The sequence below is a fragment of the Agelaius tricolor genome, unplaced genomic scaffold, assembly GCF_023055355.1.
Source record: "Agelaius tricolor isolate 1412-34295 unplaced genomic scaffold, bAgeTri1.0.p SCAF_1, whole genome shotgun sequence".
Taxonomy (NCBI): Eukaryota; Metazoa; Chordata; class Aves; order Passeriformes; family Icteridae; genus Agelaius; species Agelaius tricolor.
The window spans coordinates 65,949,006-65,963,842 of record NW_027269261.1 but is presented as its reverse complement, the minus strand read 5'-3'; the positions used below and the strand labels follow the sequence as shown (position 1 = coordinate 65,963,842).

At 37.1% G+C, this 14,837-nt stretch overlaps 1 protein-coding gene across 12 annotated transcripts in view; it reads right to left on the bottom strand.

The window, feature by feature from the left end:
- The window catches only part of FAM184A (family with sequence similarity 184 member A), a 74,557-nt gene that overhangs the window by 36,081 nt on the left and 23,639 nt on the right, over positions 1-14,837 (bottom strand). For all 12 annotated transcript variants that reach the window (XM_071437830.1, XM_071437889.1, XM_071437848.1 and 9 more), the window contains exons 2-6: positions 11,465-12,319; positions 8,288-8,423; positions 5,088-5,269; positions 4,222-4,419; positions 885-1,007 (exon numbers count right to left, since the gene is read on the bottom strand). In XM_071437830.1, the coding sequence (XP_071293931.1) occupies positions 885-1,007; positions 4,222-4,419; positions 5,088-5,269; positions 8,288-8,423; positions 11,465-12,319 (1,494 nt within the window). The remainder of the gene's footprint in view (positions 1-884; positions 1,008-4,221; positions 4,420-5,087; positions 5,270-8,287; positions 8,424-11,464; positions 12,320-14,837) is intronic.

Genomic DNA, 14,837 nt, shown 5'->3' with positions numbered 1-14,837 from the left:
TAATACAGTAATATATATTAACAAGTAAAATCTATACTTTTGGAAGGGCAAACTTCCCTATTTAGTATATTAAAAACATGCAGGTTTTTTTCTTAAGCTAGTTTAGTATTTGTGCAATTTGCAAGTTACCAGAATGAAACACCTGCTCTCTCCAAATATTGTACAGTATAGAAAGCAGCAATGAAAAATTTTGCTGCAAAAAATACTTAAATTCTTGTTTAAGTCTCTCAAAGCACACACTAAAATCATGCATAGGGCTTGCTGAACAATAAAGCTGATGAAACAAGGCAAAAGTTGCAGAGAAAAATGGTTTGGTGGTTTTGATATCAGCAGAATGTACTTCTAGTTTCAAAATACTGTGAAAAGGTTGTGATTTCCAACTAAAAAAAATTTAAACTGTCTTGACATATAATACATTTGACATCAATTGCATCTACCATGACATAGCAAATAATTTGGGTCTTACTAGAAGTACTTCATATCATCTTTTGATGAAAATACAAGAAGATGATTTGCAAGTCAGAAACTGACCAGAATTTATGATATGTTAACCATAAGCAAATATGAGTTTACATCCAGTTAAATTTCCCTCTCTCCTGATGTATTTTGTGTAGAGGTCTGTGTACCTAATGAGAAGATAAAAACAGTTAAAAATAAAAAGCTGTTTACATCAGCTGTTTACATCTCTCTTGCTTTGTTAATTTTGTAAAGGACAATAAAATCATTCCTCAGAAGCAGTCAACTAACTTTCCATGTTTTAAGAATACTCCACTCTAAACAGAAGCAAGGCATTAAACACTCAACAGCATAGACCTGGACCTGTCCTGGAGTCTAAGATTGCTATTGATGAGATGTGGTAGTGAAACAAGCAACTTAGTCCTTGCCTCCTGATTGGCAGAAGTCAGCTTTGTTGTCAGCTCTTCCTTCATGTTTTCCAGCTGCTGTCGGAGTTGATTCTTATCATCCTCCAAATGCAGTTTCTCCTTCTCAAACTGCTGCTCCAACTCCTTCAGAAACAGGAAGGATGGAAGAAATATTAAATACTTGCCACAGAGTCATTGCAAAGTACAGATCTACCCACGGAAATGATTCTAACCAGCATAAATACTTGTGATCTCATCCCTTTCCTTAAACTGTTAGAGCATGAATATTTATTTCCTTTTACAACAGATGTAATTTTCCAGTTTATTTTATAATTTAACATCCTTAAATCACAAAATAAAGACTAACAGGACTTTTCTCTCAATTACTTCTCAGTTATCAAAAGCTTTAAAAATATATCTACTTTCACAATTTTTCAGTCTGAGTTGAAAGAAGAATTTTTCATTTTCTATAAAATTACACTGATATATCTGCATGTCTTTCAGCCTTTACCCATCTATTTCCTACAAATAATCCCCACAGGAAAGAATAAATCTTAAAATCCAGATTGAGCTCTGTGAAGTTTTTTAGAATGTTACAATTAATGAAAAAAAAGCCCCAGACCATATATCTACTACATTTGTGTAGAATCAAATTACTTTTCAAGTTTACCTATATGGAAAGAAACATGTAACAACCCTGTTTTCATCAACCTTTATGGTGTAACAGCCAAATTCTCAAAATAACTGCTGGATTAATTATATTTCTCTTACAAGAGCCTATGTTATGTGTGTGTATATATGCACACATAAATGTTAGAAACTTTCATAGTTTTAAAGAAAATTATAAATTTATACTTCGGCCTTAATATTCAGAATACATTTTCAGAAGAACAATTTCTTTCACAAAATACTTTAAAGGAAACATATCAAAATTGAGAATGTTATTACATATTTCAGTGAAATATACTATACAGCTCATAATACTGTGAAGTTTAAGTGAAGAAAATTAAGGTTTCCAAGCAAGTTGCTCCAGAGTCATGCCATAAAAGGCTTCAAGGTTTTCTATGGAGCTAGAGCCTTTTTAACTAACTCCTTCCTAGGGGCTCAGCTGAAACGCAAGGCTTAGTATCAATTAAGTGCCTTGGTGCAGACCTGGGCTCAGGTTTCCTAAAAATCAGTATTATCTCAGAAATTGCCATGAAAATACATACACCAGAGCCAGCCTGAAACAAAAGGTACAGTATTGGTAAAATTAGGGGAAACAGGGAGAAAGAACCAAAGTATTAAAGAGGAAAAACAGTCACTAAAAGATATAGAAGTCTAAGGAAACCCAAGGTTTCCTGCTGCAAGACAGCAATGTAGTGTCAATCCAGCCAATCCAAGAAGCAAGAGAGGCCAAGCCTTCGTCATTCAAACCCAAAGACGACTCAAGTGTTTTGCAGGGGGTGGAAAGCTTATTAAGCAGCTTGTTAGTTCTAGCACTGCTTTAGGGTATGTGGCAGGCAATAAACAATTCCTGTATACACTGCTTGCATGATCTCTTCATTCATGGTGGAAGTTGGTCAGAGTGACAGCACAGAGGGGTACACTGTCACAAACTCATTACTAAACAAGGTAAAACTCAACAAGTGCCTGTCTTCTTCACTGGGTCCACATGAGTCAACACGTGGGATAAATGCTCCTTGCTCAGTGAAACTTGATCAATTTGTCCTGTTCATGCTGAAATCTGCTGTCTGCAAAATCCCACTGGTGCTATTTAGACCCTATTCTGATAACAGAGCAATTATTTCTCTGATGATACTTGTCAGTACAGCTGTGCGGTACTGCAAAATTATTAGCAGCTCTATTTTCATAATCCTCCTGATGCCATTTTTACAGCTCATTTTATAGATGGAAATACTGAAGCAAAAAGAAATATTTGAGCTATTTTTTGAGTCCTATTCTAATTCTGCTGAATTCTCTTCTGTTCCCCAGATGCATTTCCCAGGCTTCCAATCCCAATGAATCCTCATGTCCTCTATCCCGAGGCTGCTGCTACCATGCTTCTTTCTCATACAAAATTCAACTCTGCTCCACATTTAAGCTTGACTGTTTTCTTCTTTGGATTACTTGATCACCACAGCATGTGCTTAGTGAGACAGGTCTGACAGAGGAGACAGTGAAATCTGATTAGATTTAGCATCAGTGAAATCGGATTGACTGAGATCTTGATCCCAACATCTCTCCATAGCTAGTTTTTTCTTGTTAAAATAATTTAATATTTTTCACATTTAGAGAGGTGTTCCCTATTTAAAATAGTTTAGTGATTTAAGAAAAAAAGTTTGTGATCTCCTTTTGTTTTATTCTCCACATTATTTTAGTAACAAACAAAACAAAAGAAAAAGAACCCCACATCTGAAATAAAAGAAAAAGATACACAGAAACCCTAAGAGACATTGTCTTAATAACTGGCATGTTTAAAGTTTTTAAGAAAGTAAACCTGTAAGAACCGATGCAGATATGTCTGAGAACTACTTCAATTACTAGGTGACAAAAAAAAAAAATTGTATTTATTAAAAATTGACCTAAGAAACAACATACTGGTAGAAAAATTTACAAAAACAAACCAAATCTGTCTGAGATGCACATCACTAACTACAACCATGGTTCTTGGTATTTTTCCTGTGAATACATCAAAAGAAATATTACAAAGCCTCAAATTAAACACTTAATCCTGTATTTCCTGTGCAAGGCAAAATTTGTGTATAACACACACCCAATCAGATTAGGAAATAATAATTTAAAAATGGGCCTCATCCTGAGAAAGTAAAGGCCAGATTTGTGAAACAAAGCCTTTCAGCTTCAGGATTCCAGTCAAAGGTAAATTTATAGTTGCTGGAGAGTGAGCTGCTGTACAGTACATAATTTTATGTTGCACACTTAGAACAGCTGTTATCATCTGAGTACATATAGAGCTTAATAAAATATCAGTCCTAATAAAATATCTTTCTGTACTTCTGAACTGTCAATGAGAATTTTAAATAAATGTTATAATAATACAATCTTTCATCTCCTTCAGAAGAACAGATCTTGATATACCAACCCTTCTGAATATGGGTCACAAATTCCAGGAAAACAAAATTATTATACTTGAAAATACATTTGTATAAATGGAGAATTTATCTTCTGTATGCAGACAAATGACAGTACAAGTGGTTTTTTTCCGAAGATATTTGTTTTTTTTCTAAACACTAAGCAGTTTCTTCAGAGGCCTGCAGGTAATTCCAAATTAAGTTTGCCATAAAACAAAATCATGCAGTACAAGATGCAAACTGTAACAGTAGCTTTTTGTTTGATTACTAAGAAAATAAGAACATACCATCTGCAGTTTCTTCTTATCCTTATTAGCATTACTGTGTGCAGCCTCAATTGCAGTATGGTGTTTCCATGCCAATTCTTCTAAGGTCTTGGAATGAGCCTCCTTTAACTGTGCAGCCTCTCCTTCCAATCTTGCTTGTAATTTTACCAGCTCCTTCTCATAATATTCACGTTGTGTTTCCCTTGCTTCATTTACTTTCTATGAAGTACAGGAAAAGAAATCTATTCAATGGTTAAAAAATCTGAACAGTAGGAATAAAAAAAATACCAAAACATTACTGATGACATAAATCTGTAAAAAATTAACTTCCATATAAAACAAATTGAGCAAACACTATGCACTGACTATGTGATTCAGTAACCAAAAAGGAAATTTTAAAAAATCCACGCAAAACAATACATACTTATTAAAAACCTAATTTTTCCTCTGTTTAATCTGGGAAAACAACAATCGGGTATCAAGCCTATAGAGAATTTCTGGTTAGTATTTTCAAACATGTTCAATGCATTTTCAGCAAATGGCTTTTTAGACTGTTCCTTAATCATTTCACATTTGTCCTTCCTCAGACAATTTAGATACTAGGCATATACACACAAGGTTATAACTCAAATGAAATTGTTAGAAGATTGTCCAGAGCAGTCTGACTGCATTGGACAATCTTCTGACAAAGAAGCATTTCATCTGCCTTCCCTTTAATCTCACTTCACACTCTGCATTAGTCATTCTTTGTTGCTACATGAGATATACTTGAAACATACTGGTCCTAGTCTGGTCATATCAAACAAAAATTAAAGCATAGTATTTTCTTGTCTAAGAATCCTTGTGTTTTCTTGTTTTATTCAACTAAAGCCAATAAGCTGTTTAACCTTCTCCAATGCCAGAATTTGCTGCCTTTGTCGCTCATCCAGACTCTGTGTTTTGCTTTGTAATAAATTTCTTTCCTCTTCCAGCTGGGACAATTTTTCCTTTAATCTAGACTTTTCTGATTCCAAGTCTCTGATTGTAACTTCTTGAGTCATTTGAGTAGCTTGAAGCATTCCAATGTGACCTAAAAACAAAACAGCTCTTTAAAACCTCATAGCATTGGTTTCATGCAATTGAAGTGCACATTTATATTCCAGTGATAGCACCACTCTAGTGGAAGCTTGCATATGGATCTCCCTTGTCTTCACTGCAATACTTATCTTCCTCTCCACTTCTCACTTGTTTAGTTTTATTGTAAAATGCCCAACAACAGCAGAGCAATTGCTGCTGGGGCGCCTTTCGTTTCAATTTTCCTTGCTCAAAGTTGCACGTTGACTCCCAAAGGAAAGCAGAATTAGGCAATTGTAAGAACGCTGAAGAACTGATCCCACCTAAACCTGCATATTTCTATCCTAGAATAAGATTGGCAACAGAAAGCAGAACACTGATGTCTAAAGATAAACCTGTCATTGTTTTATCAAACTCATAATTTAGCTGGCAGACTAGATACATAGCTTTATCTGCTGTAAAACTTAGGAAATGACACTTTATTCTGCTAAATGTATATGACTAAAAGACATAACAAAACTCTCTCTATAGTAAATAGTAAAGTACGATCTAAATCTAAATCCTTGCAGGTTGGAGGTTTCCTTTTAATTTCTTTATGTATATTTTTGGAAAAAAAAACAAACGAAGTACAATTTCAAACCACACAATACAATCATCTGTCCTTCACATAACCAGCTGACAAAGGTTTATGACTTCAGAAATTTCTGTCTGTTCTTCTTGATATATTTATTATTGTAGGTAACTGACTAGAGCAGTGAAATTTCTGTTATTATGGGAGATGCTTTGGAGTGAATAGAAGACTGTTTAGAAAAAGAGGATACTTCTAGTTAGGTCCAACTGAAAGAAGAGAGGTATTATTTACTCAGAATAATTTTCTACTGCTTTTTTGTAGTCTCAGTTTCTAGGAAAGACTGTTGTTTCCATTCTCACTTTATTATAAATTTCAAAAATGACAGGTTGACTGACAGTTCAGTTTTATAACAAAGCATTGCTTTTAAATTTAAGTCACTAAGGAATAGCTATGAAAGTGGAGTATATGCTATTTCTCACATGACAAAATCACTGAGCCTCGTGATTAATTTCCATTTGTTATAAAAAGCAAGATGTGCCAAGAAGGAAACTGTTTGTTGCCTGTGGACACAGATTGAAGGGAAGAGCTATGAGATATATAATGAAATTCAAAAATTAAAAATACCTCAAAATTAATAGTAATTTCATTAAAAATGCACACTTCTAATTGTACTAAGCCCTGGAAAATGCTAGAACTTTTTTTTGACATTTTTGTTTGGAAAACTGAAAACTGAAGACTTAGGACAACGGGTATGCTTAGGTTCTGAAACATTTTTAAAAAATCCTTATTTCAAAAGTTCAGCTATTTAAGAAAGGTATTTTCAAACCCAAAATTTTATAATCTAGCAATAATAATAATAATAAAATGAGAATTTTCTTTTTTTCATACAAGTATGTCATACATATTTCATTGTAAGTACACATAGACACTGATCTAGAGCTTTTGTCCTTGCATTACTAACACAGAAGATAGCTTTCCAATTCCTCATGCTCTACAAAAAAGGCATGAAATGCAGCAATTTCCTTAAAAGTTGGGAATCTCAGGATAAATGGAAGAAGAGTATTTTAAATGCACCAAAGAGACTCAACAGAATGTTCTAAAATATCAATACGATGAGTAAATTCTTTATGGTAATTAAATATGAGAATTCAGTTTCTTTGAGGATGGATTTTTGACCGTGTGAGCTGAAAATCAAGGAGATGGCAGTGGGCCAGCATCAGAAACCATTTCCAAACAGGCTGGCACCCAACTACCCCACATGGCAAAGGCTTGGTGGCACCACTGCAAACAGGGATCCTGGTTCTTGTTGCACAGTGATGCTCTAAAACAAAGAGGTACTGCTGACAGCACCACTGAGCTTGGTAAAGCTGAAAACCTCAGTGCCAGAGGACACCAGGGCTGGCCTCAATCACAGGCTAGCTGACTCCATGCCATCAGTAATACAGAAAAACAGCCTGGGTATTTATTTCCACTACATTTGGGGTGGCCTGGTGAAACCCTCTCATGCTTCTGCCTAAGGAATGAAGCAGCAACAGCTTTAGAGTGCATGAGAACAGGACTCTCATATAGCCATCAATTTTTCTATGGCTGCCTCACAAATCACCTTTTGGAGGGTAGATGCCCATTTTACATTCTCTCAGCAGCAAGCCTATTCCTTTTAGCTGTTTGATCTAATAGGATCTTGCAGTCTTGGACTCCTGCTGGTTGCTATACTCTTCCAACATACGGCCTAGACTACTCCTGGGCTTGTGCTAATTTGTGTAGAAAACAATCAAAAATTGTTATAATTGGTCTAATTCAACAAAGCCAAAGATAAGCCAGGGGCCCCTTTTTAAGCCCTAGAGCCCTACCTATTGTATAGTTGCCTAAGTTCAAGTACTGGGGCCCATGCCTACTACTGAGCACACTAGGGAGACAATGCCAAAGATGGAAAAGAAACCTGCATGTTTCTTTTCCAGGTCTTAAGCTATTTTTTTGTGCCTTTCCACATGACAGCAACTACAAAGGAGCAACAAAAGCAGCTATAGAGAAAACTTTAAAGAATTTATCATTCAATAAGCTGCAAATCTTCTGACAGTAGGTATAAAGGAAAGTACCACAGCATCAGCAAAAAGAAAAGACAACTGAAAAAAGGTGGAAGAACAGGAAGCATGTCTCAGTTATTATGTGGAGAACAGATGCAGAGCAGAATTGTTCTGTATAAGCACAGTTCCAAGGCCTGGAAGATACGTACATGCCATACAAAGTACAGCACTTGGACAAATGAGTACATAAAAAAGGAAATTTAAGTACAATGCATGTGATAGCAAAAAAGTTTAAAAACCCCAAAACTCATTGGAAAATTCTATGTAAAGCATTAAACAGTCTTTAGGCACTCTAAACCTGCATGAGGCTGACAGAAAAAGAAAAGGCTAGAATAAAAGGATGAAGTTTGTTTCCAGATTAAGTTACTGACATACATACTGGCTTTGAGAACAAGATCAGTGGCCTGCTGCTGTAAGCGCTCTCTAGCAGCTGCAAGCTCGCTTTCCACTTCTTTGTGTTTGCTTAACAATGACATCTCCTCCTCCTTCACATCATCTAGCTGTTTTTGAAGAACCTAGAGGAAACACATAATACTTGTTACCATCATATACAATCATGTCAATTTAAATGAACATTAGGTTAAAAGGTACAGAAGAGACCTTTCAGCAAACAAGTTTTATTTACACAAAAGCTGAAATAGTGCAATATTATTCCCATATTCATTGTCTATTATATGTAATGCTTCAAACATACTTTTTGAAGATCAAGATAATGGGTACATGGCATGACAAGTAATGCATAAGAGAAATGTGACAATATTCAAAAGGTACATGAAAAAAAAATCCAATAAAATGGTCCACAGAGTCTGGGGGTCAACTTTAGAAACCTGGTTTCTGGTATCTGAGAGTTTTTCACATTAAAGAATACATTATGAGTTCAGAGCAGCTAAGTGTTTACTACTGACTCAAATTAAGCTACGTGTGGAGGGAGCTACATAAAATGAGAGCTGGGCAGTTATTTCTATCAAACATTCCCAGGATCACTGTTGGGACCAGCACTCTTTAGCACATTTCTCGGCAGCATGGGCAGTGGTATTGGGTGCACCCTCAGTGGGCTCACTGACAACACCGAGCTGTGGGGTGCAGTCAACTTGCTGGAGAGAAAGGAAGGGGTATCATCCTGAGGGACCTTGACAGGCTTGAGAGGTGGGACTGGGCAAACCTCATGGAGTTCAACACCACCAAGGGCAGGTCCTGCACCTGGGTCAGGACAAGCACAAGTACAGGCTGGCTAGCCCTGGGGAGAAGGACTCTGGAAGGAAAAGCTCAGTATGACTTAGCAATGTGCCCTCACAGCCCAGAAAGCCAATCATGTCTTGGGATGCATCAAAAGCAGCATGGCCAGTAGGTCACAGGAGGTGATACTGTCCCTCTACTCTGCTCTTTTTAGACCCCACCTGTACTCCTGTGTGTCCAGGTGTAGCAGCCCCAGTACAAGAAAGACAAGGATCTTTTGGAAAAAGTCCAGAGGAGGCCACTAAATTAATCACAGGGCTGGATCGCTGGATCTCCTATAGAGACAGGTTGAAAGAATGTTCAGCCTGGAGAAGAGAAGGTTCTTGGGGAGACCTTTGAGCAGCCTTCCAGTATCTAAAGAAGGCCTAAAAGAGCTGGAAAAGGACTTTTGACAAAGACATGTAGTGATAAGACAGCCTTAAATTGAAGGAGCATAGGTTTAGATTAGAAATTATGAGGAATTTTTTTTTTTTTTTAGGGTAGTAAGAAATTATTTTTTTTGATTGCCCACAGAGGTTGTGAACTTGCCATCCCTGGAGGTGTTCAAGGCTGGATGGGACTCTAAGCAAGTTGGTCTAGTGCAAGGCAGCCCATGGCAGAAGGTTTGGAACTAGATGATCTTTACTGTCCCTTCCAAGACAAACTATTCTATAGTTCTATGATTCTGAACTTTTCTTATGCCTTAAATCAGATGTACTGATTCACAATAGCACATCTTGGAGAGGGTAATGTGTTTCAGCCATGCAGGAGGGAAAAGAAAATATTGTTCTGGTTCAAAAGAAAATATAGATTTCTTATAATTCAAGTAACTGAAACAGTAACATTTCAGAAAGTAAAGTGGAAGAGAGAATTGGGGAAAACACTGTACAGGATGTGTAATGAAACAGACACCAGATGTGGTGAGATTATGCATTTCAGCACCTCATCCACAGTGGTCAGAGTAGGACCTGATCTTAAAATCTGTAGCAGATACTGCACTAGACTCTTCTTCTTCTTTGGGAACAAATTTCCTTTACTGTAGGAATGACCAACATACAACTGGTTTCACCTTCACCGCAGCTTTCCATCAACTCACCTCCTGAAGCCCCTCAGAAGAGGCAGAGATGTGTGATGAACTGACTGCAGGCTCCCTTCACCATCCCCCTGCATCAGTGTAGGAGAAGTGGTTAGAGAATTGGGAATAAAGTTAAGTCCAGGAAAGATGAAGGGGTGGGGAGAAAGTGCTCTTTTAAGATTTGTTTCACTTCTAATTATCCTACTTTGATTTGATTGGTAATAAATTTGGTAATTAATTTGGTAACAAATCCTTTTCCTGAGTCAAGTCTGTTTAGATCATGATGGTAACTGATGAGTGATCTCTCCCTCTTATTTCAACTCAGAAGTCTTTCATTACAGCCTCTCTCCTCTGTTCAGCTGAGAAGAGTGGTAGAGCAGCTTTGGTGAGCACCTGGCATGCAGCCAGGATCAACCCAACACACTAAATAAAACTGTGTTGGAGTTTAACCTGGTAAGCAGCTACGTATGGCACAGCCACTTGCTCACTACTGCCAAAGTGGGACAAGGAAGGGAAATGGAAGGGTAAAAGTGGGAAAATTCGTGGGTTGAGATGTAGAAGATAGAGAAAACAAAAGCCACAGACATAAAAGCAATAAAAACAAGGAATTCATTCACCACTTCCCATGGGCAGGCAGGCATTCAGCCATCCTCAGGAAAGCAGGGCTCCATCTGGCCTAACACTGACTTGGGGAGGCAAAGACCATCACTCCTTCCTCCTTCCCCCAGATCTATATGCTGAGCATTACATAATACAATATGGAATATCCCTGTGTTCAGTTGGGGTCAGCTGTCCTGGCTGTGCTTCATTCCAGCTCCTTGTACATCCCCAGCCTCCTCATTGGAAGGGTGGGGTGAAAAGCCAAAAAGACCTTGACTTCTCTGTGTAAGCACAGCTCAGCAATAACTAAACCATTCCTGTATTACCAACACTGTTTCCAACATGTTTTGATTTGTTTTCAACAAATCCAAAACATGGCACCCCACAAGCTCCTATAGAGAAAATTAACCCTACCTGAGCCAAACCCACTAACATACTGAAAGAATGTGCACTATTTCAGTTGCCACTTGTGAAAATACTGTAATTAAACAATTAAGCCTAAAGTAGAAATGAATGAAAAAAAAATTGAAGACGACAAGCATATATGAGTGATGGAAAATTAAGTTTACACACTCTAATAACCTCAACCTAACAGCCACGTGGAAACATTGCTTTTATAGGAAAAGGAAATTCACAGTCTTGGGAACAACATATCATCAGTCTCACCTGAACATTGTTTTCTGCAGTACCAAGAGCCACCTGAAGTTTTTGGCATTTTTCCCGTAGACTAGCAGCTTCATCCTGGACCATTTGCAATTCAGTTTTAAGCTTCCCCAGATTCTTCCGTAACATACTTTCTTGGTTCTGAAATTCTTTTCTTAGCTCCACTTCTTTCTCTTTGCAGGCATGTAGACTTTCTGCTGTAAAAAGCTGAGATCTTTTCAAAGAGTCAAGTTCATGTTCATAGAAGGACTGTGCTTTGCTGAGTTTGCCTTCATAGTCCTCAATGAGCTTTTTTTTTTCCAGCCTTAACTCTTCAACCTTATTGTTCAAGTCTTCCAGCTCCAGTCTATGCAATTCCTCCATTTTCTCTTGCCCCTTACTTAAAGTAGCATTCTGACTCTGATGAGTCTTCAGAAGTTCTTGAATTTCAAGCCTGTGGGCAGCTTTTAACTCTTCCAGAGCTGTACGCTTGTCCTTCTCATACTGTACTTGCAACTGTATGAAACTTCGTAGCCTTTCCTCAAATTTCTTTCTGATCTCTTCTACTTCCCTTGACATGGTCACTACACGTTGGACATGCTGAGCTTCTGCACAAAGCTGCATATCTTCAACTCTATCCTTATATGCTTCAAATTCTGTCAAGGCCTGATGTTTCATCTTTTTGTGATCTTCCAGTGACTCTTCCAAAACCTGAATCTTTCTCTTGAGATCCATTTCTTCTGCCACTTTACTTTTATACTGCAAGATCTTCTCTCTGGTCTCTGCAAGAATTTGTTGGATTTCTTCTTCATGAGCATCCTTAAGGGCTTGGATAGCTGCTTCATGTTCATCATTTTTAGTGTTCAAAGCATATATTACCTGGAACCATGAAATAATATTATATTAAGAGAAAAGGCATTCTGGTTATCTGTTAAATCCCAATAAAAACATACCTAGGTACTCTGAAAGCTACTTCACCAATCTGGCTTGTTTCCATCACACAAATAAGACACCACATGTTATTAAGGACGTAACTGCATAAATGCGGTCTTAGTCATGATATTCTTATACATCTTAGAGAGTAGGGTAGTTTTTCTGTTCTCCTTAAACACCTAATTTTTCTAATGAAAGCTTTGTCTTTATAGCCATGTTGTTGCTGTAAATACACTGGGGGAGAAAAGCACACTTAAAAACACATTTTAAAAAACTCTCGAATTTATTTGGAATAGTTCAAAGCACAGACTTTAAAAAAAACTGAAGAGATCTTTCTGTTGGAAAATAACACACAGAGTATATATATCACAACAAGAAATTCAACTGGAACAAAAAATATCTCAGATCCCTCCTTCCCAAACACTGCATGTTCTTAAATATTTCATTTCAGAAACATCAAAAATGCAAACACTAGTTATTCTGGATTGTAATCTTGATGGTTGCCAAGATAGAATTTCACTTTTGACAGTTTATCTAGTAAACATTTTGTGTCTCCTAAGGTCTAAGGTACCTTACTACATAAATTCACTGACTTCCCAGCTAGTAAGTCAGCTGAACAGAAAAGTTCAGGGCAGGGCAGCCAGCAATCTGGGGAGCCCAGGGAGCTAAATAGTTCAAGAAGGCTGTGAAAGCAGCAAAACCACGAGCTTTCAATGAAAGTTTTAAGATAACCAGATATATCCTAAGGGATGTTTCAACTGCACCACAACATAGTAGATTTTGGTTTTTAACTAGGAAGTACAGATAAGTATGTGTGTCTGTATATGTGTATGTGAGTGAATAAACTATCCATGCAATAGGTGGGGTTAATGCAATCTTTGCATTGCTTCAAGAACTCCAGCAATTCTCCCCATACTTCCCAGATATACAGACAGCAGAGCTATAAAACACATCTGAAGAAAAAAAAAAAAAAGGTCTTCTGATTGGTATAACTTGTGTATTTTAAAAATTAAGAAGCAACAAAAATGAACAATGAAGAAGCAGCAGGGGATTTTCTTTTTTAACTGAGGACAGAACCTAGACCAGACCTCCATCAGCATAGAACCAGGCAACAGAGGAAGCTGTGCTGACTAGCCCTCAAGGCTGGGAAATATGATGAAGGCACAGAATTGCTCTCCTGACACCAAGCAAAAGCCTCTATGCTCCAGACTAAAGAAAAGTGTCTACAGTCAAGTGTTCAGATGAGCGACGAAGCTCAAAAAAGTTATTGTAAGTGAAAGAGCAGATTTAAGACTTAGGCCATGGTGTTCCTTTGTTTATTTGAACAAAAGTCCAGACGTTTATTCTAGATTTTATGCCTTTTAGTCTAAATTTATTCTAAATTTTATGCCTGAAATAACATACCCCATTCTGTTACCTGAGCCACAAAATCCCAGAAGGACAGGCTTTAAATTACAATTGAAAAGAAAAAACAAAAAAGTTCTGAAGCAACATTAGATGTAAAAAACCAACCCCTCCCCCAGCCTCACTTATCTTTATATAGCAAGAAATTAACTTAAAAATATCACAAAAAACACTTTTAACTTATTCTACTTCAATTTTTTAACAAATGTACATGCTACTTAACGAAAGAGGAAAAAAACATAGGTTTTCCATAGGTTTGGCAACTTGTTTTTAGTACTACTTACATATCTGCAGGTATCAAGGACACTTTTGGCTTTCTTCCTCCCCAGATAAAAAAATTAAAATAAAATTTCCTATCCTGAAGGAGCTTCATGGTACAGAGACTCACAAAACTCTAACAAAACATTGCAAAAAATTATAACTAAACCACATGCAATCTCAATAGCAAAATCACAACTATCACTGAAATGCCCTTCCCCCAAGGTTTTAACCTTCTATACTCTTACTGTCTTTGGTGATGCCAACAGTAACTTCTGATCATGAAGCTTTCACCTCCATCCTGGCACCAGCAAACAGTCTCAGCTATTGGATCCCAAAGGCTTATTTCCCTGCTGGTTTAATGGTGTCTAGTGTTCAACTTTGTTCAAATTAAAAATTACTTGAAAACAGAGGTTTTGGGGTTTATCTAAATGTTATACGCACTATCTTACATGAATAGGCTTCAGTTTTGGTTAGAGAAGTGGAAAATGTAGTTTAACAAGTACTATAAAAAATAAATCTCACACTTAGGATCAGGTCATTATAATAAGCAATTGCAGAACACTAGGTCAAGTCCCACACTCCAAACAGCCCTTGACTCTCGTCCTTGTGCACAGAAGTGCCATAATGTTTTTCACTTCAGGCAGTGTTCCAGTCTCAAGTTATGCAGCACTACGATCTGCAGAACGTATAAATCATAAAGGATTTTCAAGGGTATTATGATTTAGCAGTGGAAAGCTCACTGAAAAGTCCAAGTGAAAAATAAATCCATGTGCAATGCCACATTCAGAAGATATCTTTA